The 15,188-nt window shown below is 47.8% G+C and overlaps 3 protein-coding genes across 3 annotated transcripts; all 3 read left to right on the forward strand.

Moving 5' to 3' along the window:
* The first annotated feature begins 2,827 nt into the window (after positions 1-2,827).
* Positions 2,828-6,107, forward strand: BDV37DRAFT_226944 (uncharacterized protein). The gene has a single exon (XM_032080276.1). It carries the CDS (start codon positions 3,205-3,207, stop codon positions 5,590-5,592), a length of 2,388 nt encoding a protein of 795 aa, XP_031937044.1. The 5' UTR covers positions 2,828-3,204; the 3' UTR covers positions 5,593-6,107.
* BDV37DRAFT_226953 (thioredoxin family protein) lies at positions 6,108-7,805 on the forward strand. Its single transcript, XM_032080277.1, has 3 exons — positions 6,108-6,683; positions 6,895-7,089; positions 7,206-7,805. The coding sequence occupies exons 1-3, from the start codon at positions 6,622-6,624 to the stop codon at positions 7,501-7,503; spliced, it is 555 nt and encodes a 184-aa protein (XP_031937045.1). The 5' UTR covers positions 6,108-6,621; the 3' UTR covers positions 7,504-7,805.
* A 2,287-nt stretch (positions 7,806-10,092) lies between these two features.
* Positions 10,093-13,098, forward strand: BDV37DRAFT_275084 (uncharacterized protein; the record flags this gene model as incomplete). Its single annotated transcript, XM_032085334.1, has 5 exons — positions 10,093-10,244; positions 10,386-10,530; positions 10,605-12,209; positions 12,265-12,531; positions 12,565-13,098. The coding sequence occupies 5 exons, from the start codon at positions 10,093-10,095 to the stop codon at positions 13,096-13,098; spliced, it is 2,703 nt and encodes a 900-aa protein (XP_031937046.1).
* Between the last annotated feature and the right edge of the window lie 2,090 nt (positions 13,099-15,188).

Here is a 15,188-nt window from a genome sequence, read left to right on the forward strand (position 1 = left end):
GGTACGTAGCCTTCTGGAGACTTGAGTCATTGCGCTGGGATCGAGATACCAATGATAGGGCAGAACCATTATATCGGCACAATCGGAGAGGGGACACATTCTTTCGAGCGGCCCCGGTTTGCGACTCGGGTAAGAAGTCTCATGGCCCTGAGTTCGGTACTTGTATGACACAGAGAATCAGAGATTGCATCTTTGGAGTATCGATGTTTTCTCCCTTGCCCATGTCCAGTAGTTAACTGTGAGGATCCAATCTGCAAGGCATAATAAATTGGGTGGATACTGTCTAATGAAATGGAGAGAAATTTGGTTCGGGAACAATTCAGGTACTGCGTTCTGGGAGATTGTTCCGAATAAGAATAATTGGAAATGAGCTCCATATCCACATATGCGACTAGGAACGGCCAGACCTGCACCGACTGGCATATTCTCGGAGGAAATCCTCGAAGTGATCGACAAACGGAACACTGAAATCTGAAGGACTGAAGATGAAGTTTGGAACCCAAGAATTTTAGTAGGAAAAACAAAGCCCCACGCTCTGGGAAAGTTACCTAAAAATGGAGGTTTGACCGTTACATCCATGGGTTCTGCACGGCATGGCCCCTGCGCCTGGGCCTGTCAGTGGCTGTCATAAATGTACCACGGTACCTGACTTTTTCCTTTCGGTAAGCACCCAAGGGCCGGGGAGGAGCTTGGTTACAACCCAGTCAATTCAGCTGATTCCGAGGGGAAACTTGAGGACTTCAATGTACGAGAAACAACTCCTAAAAGTAAACGTCGGAAGGTGTTCATCTCCTTGGTAGGCTTTGTTGTTGTCCTTCCCATCAGGATTGGCATCCCGAGTCACTGCCTATCCTGTCCCCAGTTGGTTAAGCGAAACTACCAAAGTCTTAGTGCGACGTTATGCTTTAAAACCTCCCCACCGGAGCATTCCACTCCATTGTTGGTCGTCATTTTAATATACCCAGTATGCACCGACGGTCTTTAAGATTTTTTTTTTTTTTTTTCTGAGATCCACTGATCTAGAGGGTAGTGTGTGATGTACGAATATATACTCCGTCTCATGGATATGTCTTCGTATGTACTATAGAGTATAAGGACTGTCAGTCCGATATAAAACTGTTTGTATTGTGTAGATACCGCGAGATCATGAAATCTTGGATGTCAGGCACGATCCGGCATGATATGGTTGTTAAACTATTATGCCTTGGATCTCAGATTAAAGAGTCTCGGCAATTAATCTACGATGAAGAGAGCCCACTAAGCGTTAACAATGAGATAGTCACCCGAAATAATACAGAGTAGGCTCGGCAAGGCCTCAGGAACACGTAAACAGGCATTGATGTCGTGATTTACCCCCTTGACATCAGAGGCTGTGTTAGCGCTGTCTCAAAGGACTCTAACATACCGCTTCATCTCACTCGTAGTATGTACATCTACGTATCGTATCCTTCTGAGGAGAGCAAATGCCCTAATGTGTAGGCAGTTGAGAACATGTCGAGAGCTAGACGGGTACGTGGTGAATATCCTGGCCCTAAGTAAAGTACCAGCTCTGAGAAGTGAAGAATACTTTTGCGCTGAGCCTTCCTAGCAATATAAGGATTCTGCTGACAGTCTTGATCTGAGTCCCACGAGTTGTTCTGAAAAGTCCATCATGACATCACGCTCGCAGATTCAACAGGAGCAGCAGATGAACTATTGAAAAATAATGGTTCTAGGCATCTGGTACCGCTGACAACAGTATCGGACGTACCCAAACATCCCCAGTACCGCTGGGGTCCTGGGTAATTATTGTACGGGACGGTATTGTACTATCTGTTTCTAAGTATGGGAGAGTGGAGCACCGCTTGGATGGGGCCTATTGAATACTAACTAATCAATGGCTAAGTGGTCCCCAAAGCAGGTACTAAAAGGTCCCTAGGCATTCAATTCCAATGATGTCTCTCCCTAATCAGTGGTAACAATGGGATTGGGCTTCAATCTGGCAGTCTGGTCTAGTGGATTTAGTTCTCCACAACTGAAGAAATTTTTCATGATCAACCTCCGTTGGATTCTTTTCCCTGCTTGTTTCTGTGATTTTGCTCTGGCTGAATATTGAGGAAGTTCTCCTACCTCTGTTCTTTGGAGATGAGAAAAGCCGATTCGGTATATATCAGAGTTTAGGAGAAAACCAAACTTTCAAAAAGGAGACGATGTAGATAACAATAAAATGATCGGCAGACAACCAACGGTTCAGACTGACCTGTAATTTTCGAGATAATAAAGTAAAACAATAGACGGGAAAGAAATATGGATTTTTATTTTATTTTTATTTTATATACGCAGTAAATATATTTTTTTTATTCTTTTCGGGGAGAGGGGGGGGAAGATCCTCTGGTTCAAGTGGTCCCTCTTGTGACGGCCGGGCCCGGGGGCGCTCGCGGTGTAACCAGCAGGCCTGGTCCCCTGGGTAAAGTGACCCAGAAAAAGGGCGGTTTGTTTGTCTCGGCCCTCGCAGTCACTCTGGCAGTCCCTCGCTCACTGACTTGACTCTTTTGGGTATTGGGGTTTGGTCTCTTGGGCTCACTTTTTTTCTTCTCGTTTCTCCCTTTCCTCTTTCTTTTCCTCCCTTGTCCACACTTTCATCTTCTTCGTCATCTTTCGCTTCAATCCTGTTCGTTCGTTTTTGATTTTGATACCTGATTGTAATCGTGGAAGCTATCTTGTTTTTGCCACTCCTTGTGGCGTGTGGCTCCGGAGGGTCTTAACTTTCACCTGGACAAATAGCACTCGCTCAGTACTTACGTCTTTTTCTACCCGTTCGTTCTAAACCAATAGTTTCTTTGGACACCCCCCCAGTCCATTCCAACAGCCGGGGATCTTTTTAACTCTTTCATCTTATACTTTTTTTTTGTCTATCGCTTTGAGTTCTAGTTGCCTCGGGTTGTCTTTTTCCAGTGACGGCCATTTGAAAAGAAAGAGAGTCAACCAAAAAAAAAAAGAACAAATAACCTTGATTCACGATTCAATTGCCGCCGGATTAACCGTCTGTTCTATTTATTTCGGTTACTTACTTCGAGCCACACTCTAGATTGTCTGATGATCGTGTGTGATTCCCTGTCCCATTATTCCTCATGAGTCTAGTCATCCGGTCCGAATCTGCATCCGATACCAGCTGCGTCCACGTTTAATTCTTACGCTGGACGAAAGAACATATGACCAGGCGCCATGGCGATATGGCCATTTGGTCGGAAGAATAAGCGGCATACTGTCCAGTTGGATACAGTTGCTACGGCTGATATCCATATGCCACAAGAACCTCGCCTTAGCCTCGACGATGCCAAACTGGGGAGAAAACCCTCGCGCAAGAAATCCAAACGTCAAAAGAACCGACACTTGCAGCCTGCTGACGATCTCTCGGGTCCCGTTCAAGATGCACAGCCTCTCTCTTCACAGCCGACGGCATATCCTCCACCTACGTCACATAGCGAGCATCCCGTGAAAGGTGCACGGGGCTCGTCAGCCAGAACTGGTCTGACCCCGGATGGTTATATGTCTCGCACTACTGTCGCTCAAGACCAGCCCTCACTCTCTCGAAATGCGTCGCTGCGGAGACCAAACCGTTCTGAAAATGGACCCGCGGTTCTGAAGAAAAAGCTAAGCAAGCGAAAGGCCTACGAGATCGCCAGGGAGCGAGAAATTCGTCTGATGTCCTCATCTCCGATTGACATACCTCGTCGTTCCGCTACTTTGCCAGGTGAACAGGGATCTGTCTATACCCGTAGAGGGCCTAGAGCCCAGAGTCGTCGTTCAGACCGATACTTTTCTGACGTCAGCCTCCCGCTTCACGACTCTGCATCCTCGCTATCTGACTACTCTGAATCATGCACGTTTAAGGTTAACGGCTTCGCTGCCTGGACTCCCCGTCCTGTTATCCGTTACGTGGAGGCTCCTCGAGTTCCCACAGCAAGAAGTTTAAAGCCATCCGAAGCGTCAACCCGGAGGGAAGTGGCAACGGCTATTTCCGTTTCAGAAGATAATCTTCACTCGAGGAAAAGAGTCGACAAATTGGCCGACGACCTTGATGCAGGCGCGTTGAGGGAGCTGCTGGAAAGGGATCGCCGACGCAGGGAGAGGAAGAAAGCCGAAGAGTATGAAAAACTCCAGCGCAAATTGCAGCGCGCTGCTGAGCGTCAAAGATTGGAGGAAGAAGTTACTAGTGGTTCCCACAACCATCAAGCTGAATCGCAGGATATGGCTCAAGCTCAGCGAGGCCGGCCTAGCGCCGATTACCGTGCTGAATCTCGAGAGTGCAACACTGAAGATGCTTCTGGATTAAATGAGACAAGATACGATGCTTCCGGGGTTGCAACTGGCTCATGGTTGCGAGGTCTTTCTAAAGACACCGAACGGAGTGACTGTCGATCTTTGGAGAGTGTCCACGTTATTGGTAACATTGATGATAGCTCCATTCGGGAGCGAAAGTTGGGTATGCGGCGCAGCTTCGCTCCATCCCAGGAAATGGGTATGTCACTTAGCACTTTATCGCCGTCTCATTCACCGACAAGACGCGAGGTTTACAGTCCGACATCCTCGCAAGCATACAACATTGGCAGGGAATCCACCTCGGATGTGTCCAGGACTCTCGACTCGGACCGCCGGTTATCCGATCATAGCAGTGGGCGCGTGAACACAATAACCTCGTTATTTAGACGTGGTAGCTCACGCCTCAAGCGGCGTTATCGCGAACGTTTCCAAGACCGTGGTTCAGAATTCTCGTCGAACACATCGCATGAATCTTTCTTCAAGGTTCCGACACAGTCCTCAGGACCTCCTCCATATGTTCCACCAAAAACCTTTTTACATTCCGGTACAATGAAACGTTCCCAATCCAAATTCAGGGAACATTTCGGGGACGAGCCTTTATCACCACCTGACTCTCGGCTACAATCGCCTGATATTCCTGAGGAACCCTTTGAACAGTCTGAAATGGAAACCGAGAAATCTGAATTGCACGAGAAAACACAGTACCCAATTCCTGGGTCTGATTCGGAGCCTCAGGATGCTCGTGCAAACCATCACTACTCTTGGACGGGCGATAGCATGGAAGGGGACGTCGATAACATTCCTCTGTCTCAGTCTCTGGCGTCAATAGACTCAGAAGGGTCTTGGATGTCAGGTCAATTCCTTCGTCGCATCTCTCAGAGGACGAGCACCCCAGGCCGACCAAGCCTTAGCTCCTCAAGAAACAGGTTGGATGAAGAACGTGCAGAGCCATCTAAAGAGGAAGACATCCTGGCCAACGAACAACTTGTCAAGTTTAGCACCAACCACGATGAGACCACCAGAGCTAGCCACGTGCTTAGTGAGCAAGACAACGACTTTGAAATGGTTAATGCGCCAGAGCCGACCGAGGAGACCTGGCATGACGAAATTGCAAAGCGTCCTGTGCTTGTCAACCCAGCAGTCCGGCCTAAGTCGAACGAGGGTCTGCTCAATAATGTCCAATCCATGTGTGCAATATCTGTGGAAGAGGAGTTCAGTCCTATCGAAGAACATCCAGCTGAATTTTATTTTGAGACCAACGATGATTACAACGGTCACCATGGCCAGTAGGGCATCGCCACTACATCGGGCAGTTAGCCCATGGCCAAACTTGACTGGGGCCTGATTACCGAGCGTGATCTTGGTGATGTGATATTCATTCGCCAACATTTGATTTTCTCATTGGCGTTCTTTCGTCCTAGGAGTATTCAATCAGCCTCTTTCGTATATACCCCAGTCACCCCTTTGAACCTTTCCTTTGTCTCTCCTTTGTGTTGTTGGTTTTGCACGTGTTCCATGTGGCACTTGACGTGGCCATAAGTTCACTTCATTCTTCGATGTCTACCCCCGTGCCGACTCGTTGTTTCTGGTCTTGCTCGCGGGCGTTGCTAGTTCTTGTGTTTGTTGATACCCCCACGTCAGCTGAAGTTTGAATGAGTTTGCAAAGTTAATGGTTCTATTTGATTCATTTTCTTCTAAAAACTATCTCCTTCCAATAGACTTGAAGCAATCCCATTCTTCGATTCGATGCATATATTGATGCCAACACACATGTCGCTGTTGCATGAGTGACTTGCTTTTTTTTTTTTTTCTTTTCAGTATTGCGATGCCCTTTATTATCTCTATCGCCATACGATATTAGTTCTTAATTGATGGTGCATCAGAGTCTAGTGTATCGCACAATGCAAATATATCCGGTTATGAAAATCTTCAGTTTCCGAGACTGAGAATTCATACTATTCTTAAAATAACAACCGTTGTAGACTTTAGTCAGGCAGTAGCTGGAAGCAGGCGACTGAGATGAATGGAATACCACTCCGTATCGTAGATCCGCATCCTTCGAGTATTCCTGTATGCTTGTTTTCTTCGGCATGCTTAGTAGAATGCCTGAGGTACCAAGACGAATGCCGATCCAGACCATTCCTGATTGATAAGCGACAGGAAGCACGCCATTCCGGGCCGCCGCTTTAAGCATGTTTGCCCTGCAGAAGCGGGAGAACCAGAAGTGTCTTCTCACTCATCTGCCCATTGAATCCTCCCATCATACTGCTCTGTACTGACCAACCAAACCATCTCATTGCCACGCAATTGTAACCAAACATGTATTCTCCTAGCCTGACCAATCAATTTAAGAGTCTCCTGCGAGCATCGCGAGTGACTTGGTAAGCAATTTTATCCATCCATAGAATCTCATCCATGACCCGCGACCTTTCTACGGTGGCCGAGAGGATTCGGTGTGGACAGGGGAACCCCGTGGTGATTATTCATACCATGCAACCTCAGGCCAACCGACAACGTCATATCGGGATTTAAATTCTCGTTTTGTGCCCCTCTATCAGCCCCTCACCCGGAGCTAATTATTATCTTCCCTAGTTTTAAACCATCAACCGCTCGTCTCTCCCTTTCCTCTGCTAGGATCTCATCTAGAGCAATCGCATCTACTACCTCCCTTCGGCCCTCCGTCGGCACACACTTCAATCTCACTCGACGAGCTTTTTCCTCTACCCCCACCGTTCGATTCACACCTTCATCCACCATGTCTGAGGGCAACGTTGTGACGATCAAGACGTAAGGCTTTCCTCTCTTGCATGAACACCGAGCAACAACTTGTTTCTCACAATCCCTGTCTCTCTCTTTTGTTACGTCTCATTCTCGGTTACCCATGTCACTAACTGTTCGTGCAGCGAGCAGGAGTTCAGGGAGAAGGTCGAACAAGCCTCTGGCCCTGTCGTTCTCGACTGCTTCGCCGAGTGGTGCGGTCCTTGCAAGGCCATTGCCCCTAAGCTCGCTCAGTTCAGCGTGCAGTACCCTGATGCAAAGTTCTACAAGATCGATGTCGACGAGCTCTCCAATGTCGCTGGCGAGCTTGGTGTCCGTGCCATGCCCACTTTCATACTCTTCAAGGATGGCAAGAAGGTGTCCGATGTCGTTGGCGCCAACCCCCCCGCCCTTGAGGCCGGTATCAAGTCTCTGATTGCATGATTAACATTTAACTTGGGGTTGAGGGTGGCATTTGCTTTTCTATGTTAGTCCCGAAGGGAATGTGGCACTACCGTTTATATCCATCCTTATATGGCATAATATTGAACTTTGTCGTTATCGTGATTGAAATATGGCATTCCATATCGAGAGTAAGAAGCCCTCAAGAGTGATGTAATTCTGGGCTTCTAGTTCGGGACCGTGGAACCCTATATGGTATTCCTGGTCGCACCATATAGGACTCATACCAGAGGTCTAGGTCCCATACAAGGAAGGCCCGAGATAATTATAGAACTAAAGATGACCTACTTCGACTCAGATCGCCCTTCTGGAAATATCCCAAAAATCAACAACACAGACCATCTACCCACAATACATACCACCTCCATCGAACCCTAGAGGCAGAAAAACAACGAATGTTAGGCGTAGCAGAACAAATAACACATATATTTCCTCTGATACCAGAGGGACAGAATATGTAAAGTCAGTTACCAGTGACCATCTCGGAACTCAATTCAACCAATCAATTGTTTTACATTAACGCTCCGGTAGCACGGCACGTACTGCATGCATGCTGCATGCATCTTCATACATATGTATGTTTAAATGCCACGCACGAAAACAGTTTTAAAACTGATGGCCCCAACTATTTCCCCTACTGGTACTAGTAGTGTTAGGATCAACAACATGCTAAGTTTAATTTCTGTTTACTCTAACCAACACCCAGCGCTTACGCCGTATAGACTCTTTTATTCCCAGGTTGTGTCTTCTCATTGGATTAGCTTTTTGCGGTGGGGTTTTGGTACTACTCAAGTGACGTTGGGTTTGATGAGTAGTCTATTGATGGTGTTGTGTTGCTTTGCGCTTATTGTGCTAGGTAGTTTTACAGTGTACTATACTAGTATCTGACAGTCGTCAAATAACGTTGTTTGAACGCAGTATAGCCATCATGCCACTCCCTTCCGAAGTATTGCCACTACAACAAAGAGTAGGTGGTGGATAACAGTAGATTTTCAAGTCTTAGCTTGTTCCATGTGAGACTGGATGACCATTGATTAACTGATTTGCCTGGATACTTTTGTCCACGAGCATGTCTTCTGCTCATATTTCCCTTCGGCCCGACCCAACCCCCAAGCCCGCCGGAGATAACGTTTGTCGCATTGGATTTTTTTCAGTTTGAACGGGATCTTGGTAGCCAACATAGTGCAACAGAAGCTTCTATGGTATTTCACTTCCCTCACGAAGATTAAATTGGCCCTTGGGCCAGTCAACGTCTTAACACATGGGGGTTAACCCTCATGCAAGTAGTCAGTCAGAAGTCAAAGCAATGAGAATAGGCTTGAAAGCTACATGGAGAGGCAGCTAGACATACTTAGAATCAGAAAATTACTAAGCGGGAGGTCATAATGAGACGCATGATATAGCTCCGAGTCAGGATCGCCGTCTGAGCGAAGCGCAGATAGGACGATACGTATCAGTTTGTGTTGTCAATTGGGCTGAGTTCATTCTCACGCCATGCGGGGAAGTCCCCTGGGGTCAGTTTGACCACGCACAGAAGCCCGATGTCAAAGATAGGCAGCGTAGCCTCCTGCTTCCCGTTATATCACTTAAAGACCTGAATTTGTTCTCCTTGTGCCTTAGGTTCTCTCAGCAACTTTCTCAACATCGCTTTCATGCACATAGATTAAACGGAATGAAGGACCAGCTGCTCAAACGAGACTGTACTACACTTCCATGTCTCGAGGTATTTTTTGGCATGTCATCAGATTCCTTACAGCGGCTAGCGTGTGTACAAAGTACTACAGAAGGTAAGACAAAGAGAGGCTAATAGACATAAATCTCGAGCAAACGATGCATTAGAGCTTAACCTCAATTGGTCAAGCTCGACTAATTTGCATAGTATCTCGAACATCGCCGTGTCGATTATCCATTCCACCTTTAGGAGACTACACCCCGACAGAATGACAAACATGCCCCAGCTTTATACCAAGGCAGAGGCACTTAGCTGTGGTTAGCTTGATCTCTGGTTTATAAAAAAAAAATATGTTATTATATGGTTATAAAGCTTAGGTATACTAAAAACTTGAACGGCTTATCTCTCGACACGCCCGTAATCCTGAGATATATAGTATAGAGGTATGAAAGTACTCGAGATACTATACTAAATTCCTACTAGTATTTACAAGAAAGATCGGACTTCTCTTCAAGTCATTTTGGATCCCATAATTGATTCAGGTGCAATCTTGTTCTTTTGATAGGCAGGGTAGTTCAGTCACTTACCTGGTCTAGTAAAATCTCATATTAGATTGAGTGACTAATGTCGTCATGGAAAGGTATACTACGTAGGCGTATAGGATAGAGCTAGAGCCAATTACTCGTAACATTTAGATATATTATTATGACAAACGTGATCCTTCTCTAATAGCCGTGGTTTACAGATCGTCGCAACAAAGGATCCACTGTTAACATATCAATACCTGAGAAATTGAAACACACACACACACACACACACACACACACACACACACACACACAGGGATATATATATAAACTCTGGTACATATGACAAGGAAAAGTTAATCTTGCTTCTAGATGTTCCTCACATCGCCACGGAACAGTGTGGTCGCTCATAGCAGCCTCTTAAAGCGGCTCAATTGCACCACTCTGATCAGCCCCGTGCCGCAGCCACCACCCGTCACGACTATCCTAGAGGAATACCCCCTAAATGTTCTAGATGTCCCAGTGTGGATGAGCTGGCGAGCAAGGAACACCCCCATTTCAACTTTCCGAAGACTTATCCTTAAGCCGCCAGAGAGATTCTGGCTGTCCTGTATGCCCTGGGCCCTACGGGATCCACACGACACGTCCAATGCTGACACTTTTAGCCACACATCCGGTTCAACGGGAATCCCAAAACCAATTTTTTGGACCCATGATACTGCCTGTAAGCACATGGAGGTGGTGGTTCTGGAGCCCCCAGAAGGATATGAGAGTCTGGAACACTGGAATCAGGGCAAGAGAATGTATCTGGTTCCTCCTCCCTTCCATGCAAGCTCTCTTGATGCCCTTGAAAACTAGTATCTACGGTCTAATGGTTTGGAAAGGCGGCCGGTCTGGCCTACCTACACTTCATCATCTTGCCTATCGATGTCAGCCTCGTCCTGCCAACATCCGGTGGTCTTCCCACGGCAGCCGCCCTGGTCGAAGCGAGAAAACGTGCCCCCTTCGAGACCGCCTTGATTGTGCCGTCGATCGTCCAGGAACTGGCACAGAGCCCGGATCTCCTGGACTTCTGTAGCAAACATCTAACACATCTCATCTACTGCGGAGGGGACCTCCCTCAGCCGATCGGCGACACAGTAGCTGCAAAGATCAAGTTAGTGAATCAGTATGGTGCGTCTGAGGTCAGGATGGTCCCTTCTATCTACTCCAAAACCAATCGTGATCCCCTTAAGGACTGGCGTTATATCGATTTTCACCCCCGCATGGGAGTCGAGCTTCATAATATCGCCGGGGAGGAGTATGAGATGGTTATAGCCCGTAGCCCTGAACGTGAGCGCTACCAGTTCCCTTTTACGCTTTTCCCTGATCGATATGATTATCACACTTCAGACCTGTTTGTCCGACATCCAGATCCTGCTAAGCCCGACCTCTGGCGCTGGTGCGGTCGTGCAGATGACGTGATTGTGTTCCTCAACGGTGAGAAAACCAATCCAGTGTCAATGGAACAGCACATCATCGCGTGTAATCCAGATGTCACTGCAGCGCTTGTGGCCGGCTCACAGCGCTTCCAAGCATCTCTCCTAGTAGAAGTGAATGGAAAGGATCTCAGCGTGGGTGAACGCGCTGCGATGATTGAAAAGATTTGGCCCAGCATTGGACAAGCTAATGAGGTTTGTCCCGCGCATGCGCGTGTGGCCAAGACCCATATTCTATTCACGCCATCGAATAAGCCCATGCTTCGAGCCGGTAAGGGAACGATTCAGCGAGCTGGCACGCTGGCACAGTGCACTCCGGAGTTGGATACCCTGTATATCGATGCGGACAAGCTGGCACAAGATGACGGTGAACAGCTTGGACCTGGATGCACCGAAGATCCTAAGCTTATCTCGGACTATATCCGACAATCCATCCTTACCATTACTGGGTGGAATGCGAACAAGCTGACAGACACGGAGAATTGGTTCAATCTCGGACTGGACTCCCTGCAAACAATCACTGCCACTCGCATTTTCAAGCGTGGGCTTGACTCCCCTACCCTCACCCCAAACTTAATCTATCTCCATCCAACAGTGATAGGTCTGACGCAAGCGGTTCTACGCCTTCAGCAGCACCAGGAGGCGTCCACAGAGGCTCAGAAGGAGGCTCAATTACAAGACCGAGACCAGCTGCTGCAGGAGCTCATCGGACAGCTGGCCATCGGCACCGCTCCTACCAAGTCCCCCATGGCCCATACTGTTTTACTCACTGGCTCGACGGGCAATTTAGGCGCCTACATGCTTGATACACTATTAAGGAATCCAACAGTGAGGCATGTACATTGCCTTAGTCGGAAGGATGGTGCGATCGACGTGCAGCGTAAGAAGAGCGAAGCCTACAATTTAAACTTAGATATGTCGCGCGTGAGCTTTTGGGATGCAGACCTCTCGCAGCCAGATTTCCGGCTTCAGTCCGATATTTATCAGATGCTACAGTCAGCAACTACCCTAGTAATCCATAATTCCTGGGCCGCTAATATTCAACCTCTCCTTGGCTTCCTTCAAGCCTAACTTGGTGGGAGTAGTGAAGCTGATTAACTTCGCCCACAACGCCACCCAGCCCCCGCATCTTTTCTTCATCTCTTCCATTAGCTCCACTATGGGATACCAGACTGGCAATGGCTTAACGCCGGAGGAGTCGATCACAACTACCACCCAGGCTCTTAACGACTACGCCAACAGCAAATACCTCGCAGAACATCTTCTCGCCCAAGCTGCTAAACAGAGCTTCTTGCGTGCTTCTTTCGCCCGTGTAGGCCGGATCGCGGGGCCCGTGCGGTCTCGTGGCTTGTGAAAGAAGGCAGAGTGGTTTCCCAGTCTTGTCCTGAGCTCCTTGCACGTTGGTGCTCTACCCGACACCCTCGGGCCAGCCCTCGACCGCATTGGCTGGGTACCAATCGACCTTTTGGCCGAGGTATTAGTCGATTTGGCTCTAAACAAGGACAAGGCAACCAATGAATCTGTCAATGTTTTTCATCCGGTAAACCTGCACCCCCTGACCTGGGAAGCAATCCGGCCCATCGTGGCAAATGCTCGCCTCAAAGCGTCCGGGAAAACAGCTGAAACTATTCCCTTTGGAGACTGGGTCCAGCAAATTCGGCAGGACATTGAGACAGCAGGTACTGGCGACAAGGCCCTTAGCAACGAGGAGCTACAGGCGCTCGTAGCTAAAAGCCCTGCCGTCAAGCTTCTTGAATTCTTCGAGGATATCATGTCCAAGTCTACGCCGGAGAACGTGCTGGATACGCAACTCACCGCGCAGCGCAGTGAGAAATTGCAAGCCGTGGAGGCTGTCAAGCGGGAATGGATCCAGAAGTGGGTTGGGGAGTGGGTTCAGTGATCTTCCATCGCGCTGCATCCATAAGGGGCTACGAGGTATTTTACCTGTCTGGAGTTAGAGTGCCCGGCTTTGACGAACCGGGTTAATGAACTATAATCTCTAGAGAAGGGTTGTACTGTCCGATGCTCGAGCACATTACTGCTGTATACTACGTTACTACGAGGTGTGCACTTCCCGTTACTTCAAGAACCAATGATTTACGTATGCAGTGGAGATACTGACAAGGATCATTTAACAGGTAATAGTAGCGATTGTATAATCTTACCCACGGGTGGTTCAAACACCGCGTCTTCTCCTTTTTAGTGCTTATACATCAGGATGTATATCTTATGCAGACATACGATGTTGGATATGCTCTTCGTGGAGATAAGCAATGCATGGTGGGGAATGCATACAAATGCAAGGGGACGAGACTGCCTGATTCAGTGAGAACATCAGCCATGAACCTACGGACTAGTTTCGTGGGAGACCCGCCAAGGTCAGCCGGGCACTTCGTATTAAATTAATGGGCTATTATTAAGCCCTTTGAGTTGTATCAGCCAAGAAAGTTCCTTAGCACATTACAAGCTGAAGTTCTGCTTCCAGGGCACCTCTACATAGCTCTGTCTGGGGCAAATAGTTCTAATTAACAGGGATGTGCTCTTCTTTAATCCTTTCCGAGGAGCCAATTCAGAAATCGCGTCTAGTAGCAACTCGATATATACAGCGCCATTGAACAGATCTACAATGCAGCTATTGCCCCCAATCCTTTCTCTCGGACCCCGGATGAGCTGAAGGTGTGATTTATACAAAATTAGGGCAAGTGTCACATGACCTCGGGTTTAATGCGGATGTCACAGCAAAGCTCCACTCCACCATCATGCAATATTCGATTCTTTGACGGAGTACTTACTATATAGTGCCGTGTACCGTCGTCAGCCGAAATAATCCACCCTGAAAGGATTTACTTGCCGGCGGAGGCTCCACTGTGAGTAAATATCAATTTGCCTGGGACTCTGGATAGATTAAAAAACCTTGCACCTTGAGGGGTGGTTCCTGGATGAGGACGCGCTGAAACAATTCATGCCGTGTGGTTGCAAGCGCTGGTATGTACAGGACCACTACTCCGGAAGTAGATGGTTGACCGGGCGGAACGCCGCAAAACAAAAAGTCGAAGTCTGGTTGAAGAGACGTGGAGGGGCCGATTGGTTGACGGCGAGATTAGGGTAAACTCTGAACCATTGGACTGAAAACCTCAATATCGAATCCTACGCAGGTACAGTAGGCTGCCAGGTATGCAATGCAGGTACATACATACCTAGGCACATGGAAAGCCGGTTGTTGGGATCTCCAGGGCATCAATCGACGATCGGGCCCCTTTTCTATGGCGGTACGCCGTATATCTGATATGAATACTTCGCATGCGTACCCCACTCAATTGATTAATCTCTCAATATCGAATTAATCAATATGAAAGTATCACATGAGGGGTGACAAATGAAAAGAGATTGAAACAATTAACTTCGGTTTTTTTTTTTTTTTTTTTTTTCGTCGCGTTCGCGTATTCGATGTTTCGGTCAAGCCCGGCCACCTGGGCTCAGTCCAAACCAGGAATAGCGTCGATCGCATCGGTCATCCTCCACGAGTCACGAGCGGGCGGGGTGGATCTCACGTTTTCTCACCAGAAATTTTGCTCCAGCGCTGCATCGACAGTGCCCTTAGGGTCCCTATCCATTGGTCTGTGACAATTAGACTATCCACTGCCCTGGGTTGATTCCTCCTGTCTCGCCCGACCCAGACTCACGTCCATCTTGTTCGTGCAGTGAACCCTCTCCAGTGTCTGTTTAAACTTCCGTCTAGACAAATGCTTCCTTCGGCCAACACACTCGTGTACCAAACAAGATCCTTGACGTGACTTCGTCGAAACTATGTTTTGGGACATTATCTCAAGTTTATTATTCCAAATTTTAGGTATCAACACTCCAATCCGCGAATCAACCTTATCAACTCGTATTGTTCTGGCGTCGTGGTCTCCACTATATTGGAGGTTTGTTGTCCTCTGAGGAGTACCGAGGATGACTACGAATGAATATGGCTATGAAACAGTTACG

This window comes from Aspergillus pseudonomiae (assembly GCF_009193645.1).
Source record: "Aspergillus pseudonomiae strain CBS 119388 unplaced genomic scaffold BDV37scaffold_91, whole genome shotgun sequence".
In the NCBI taxonomy this organism is placed as follows: Eukaryota; Fungi; Ascomycota; class Eurotiomycetes; order Eurotiales; family Aspergillaceae; genus Aspergillus; species Aspergillus pseudonomiae.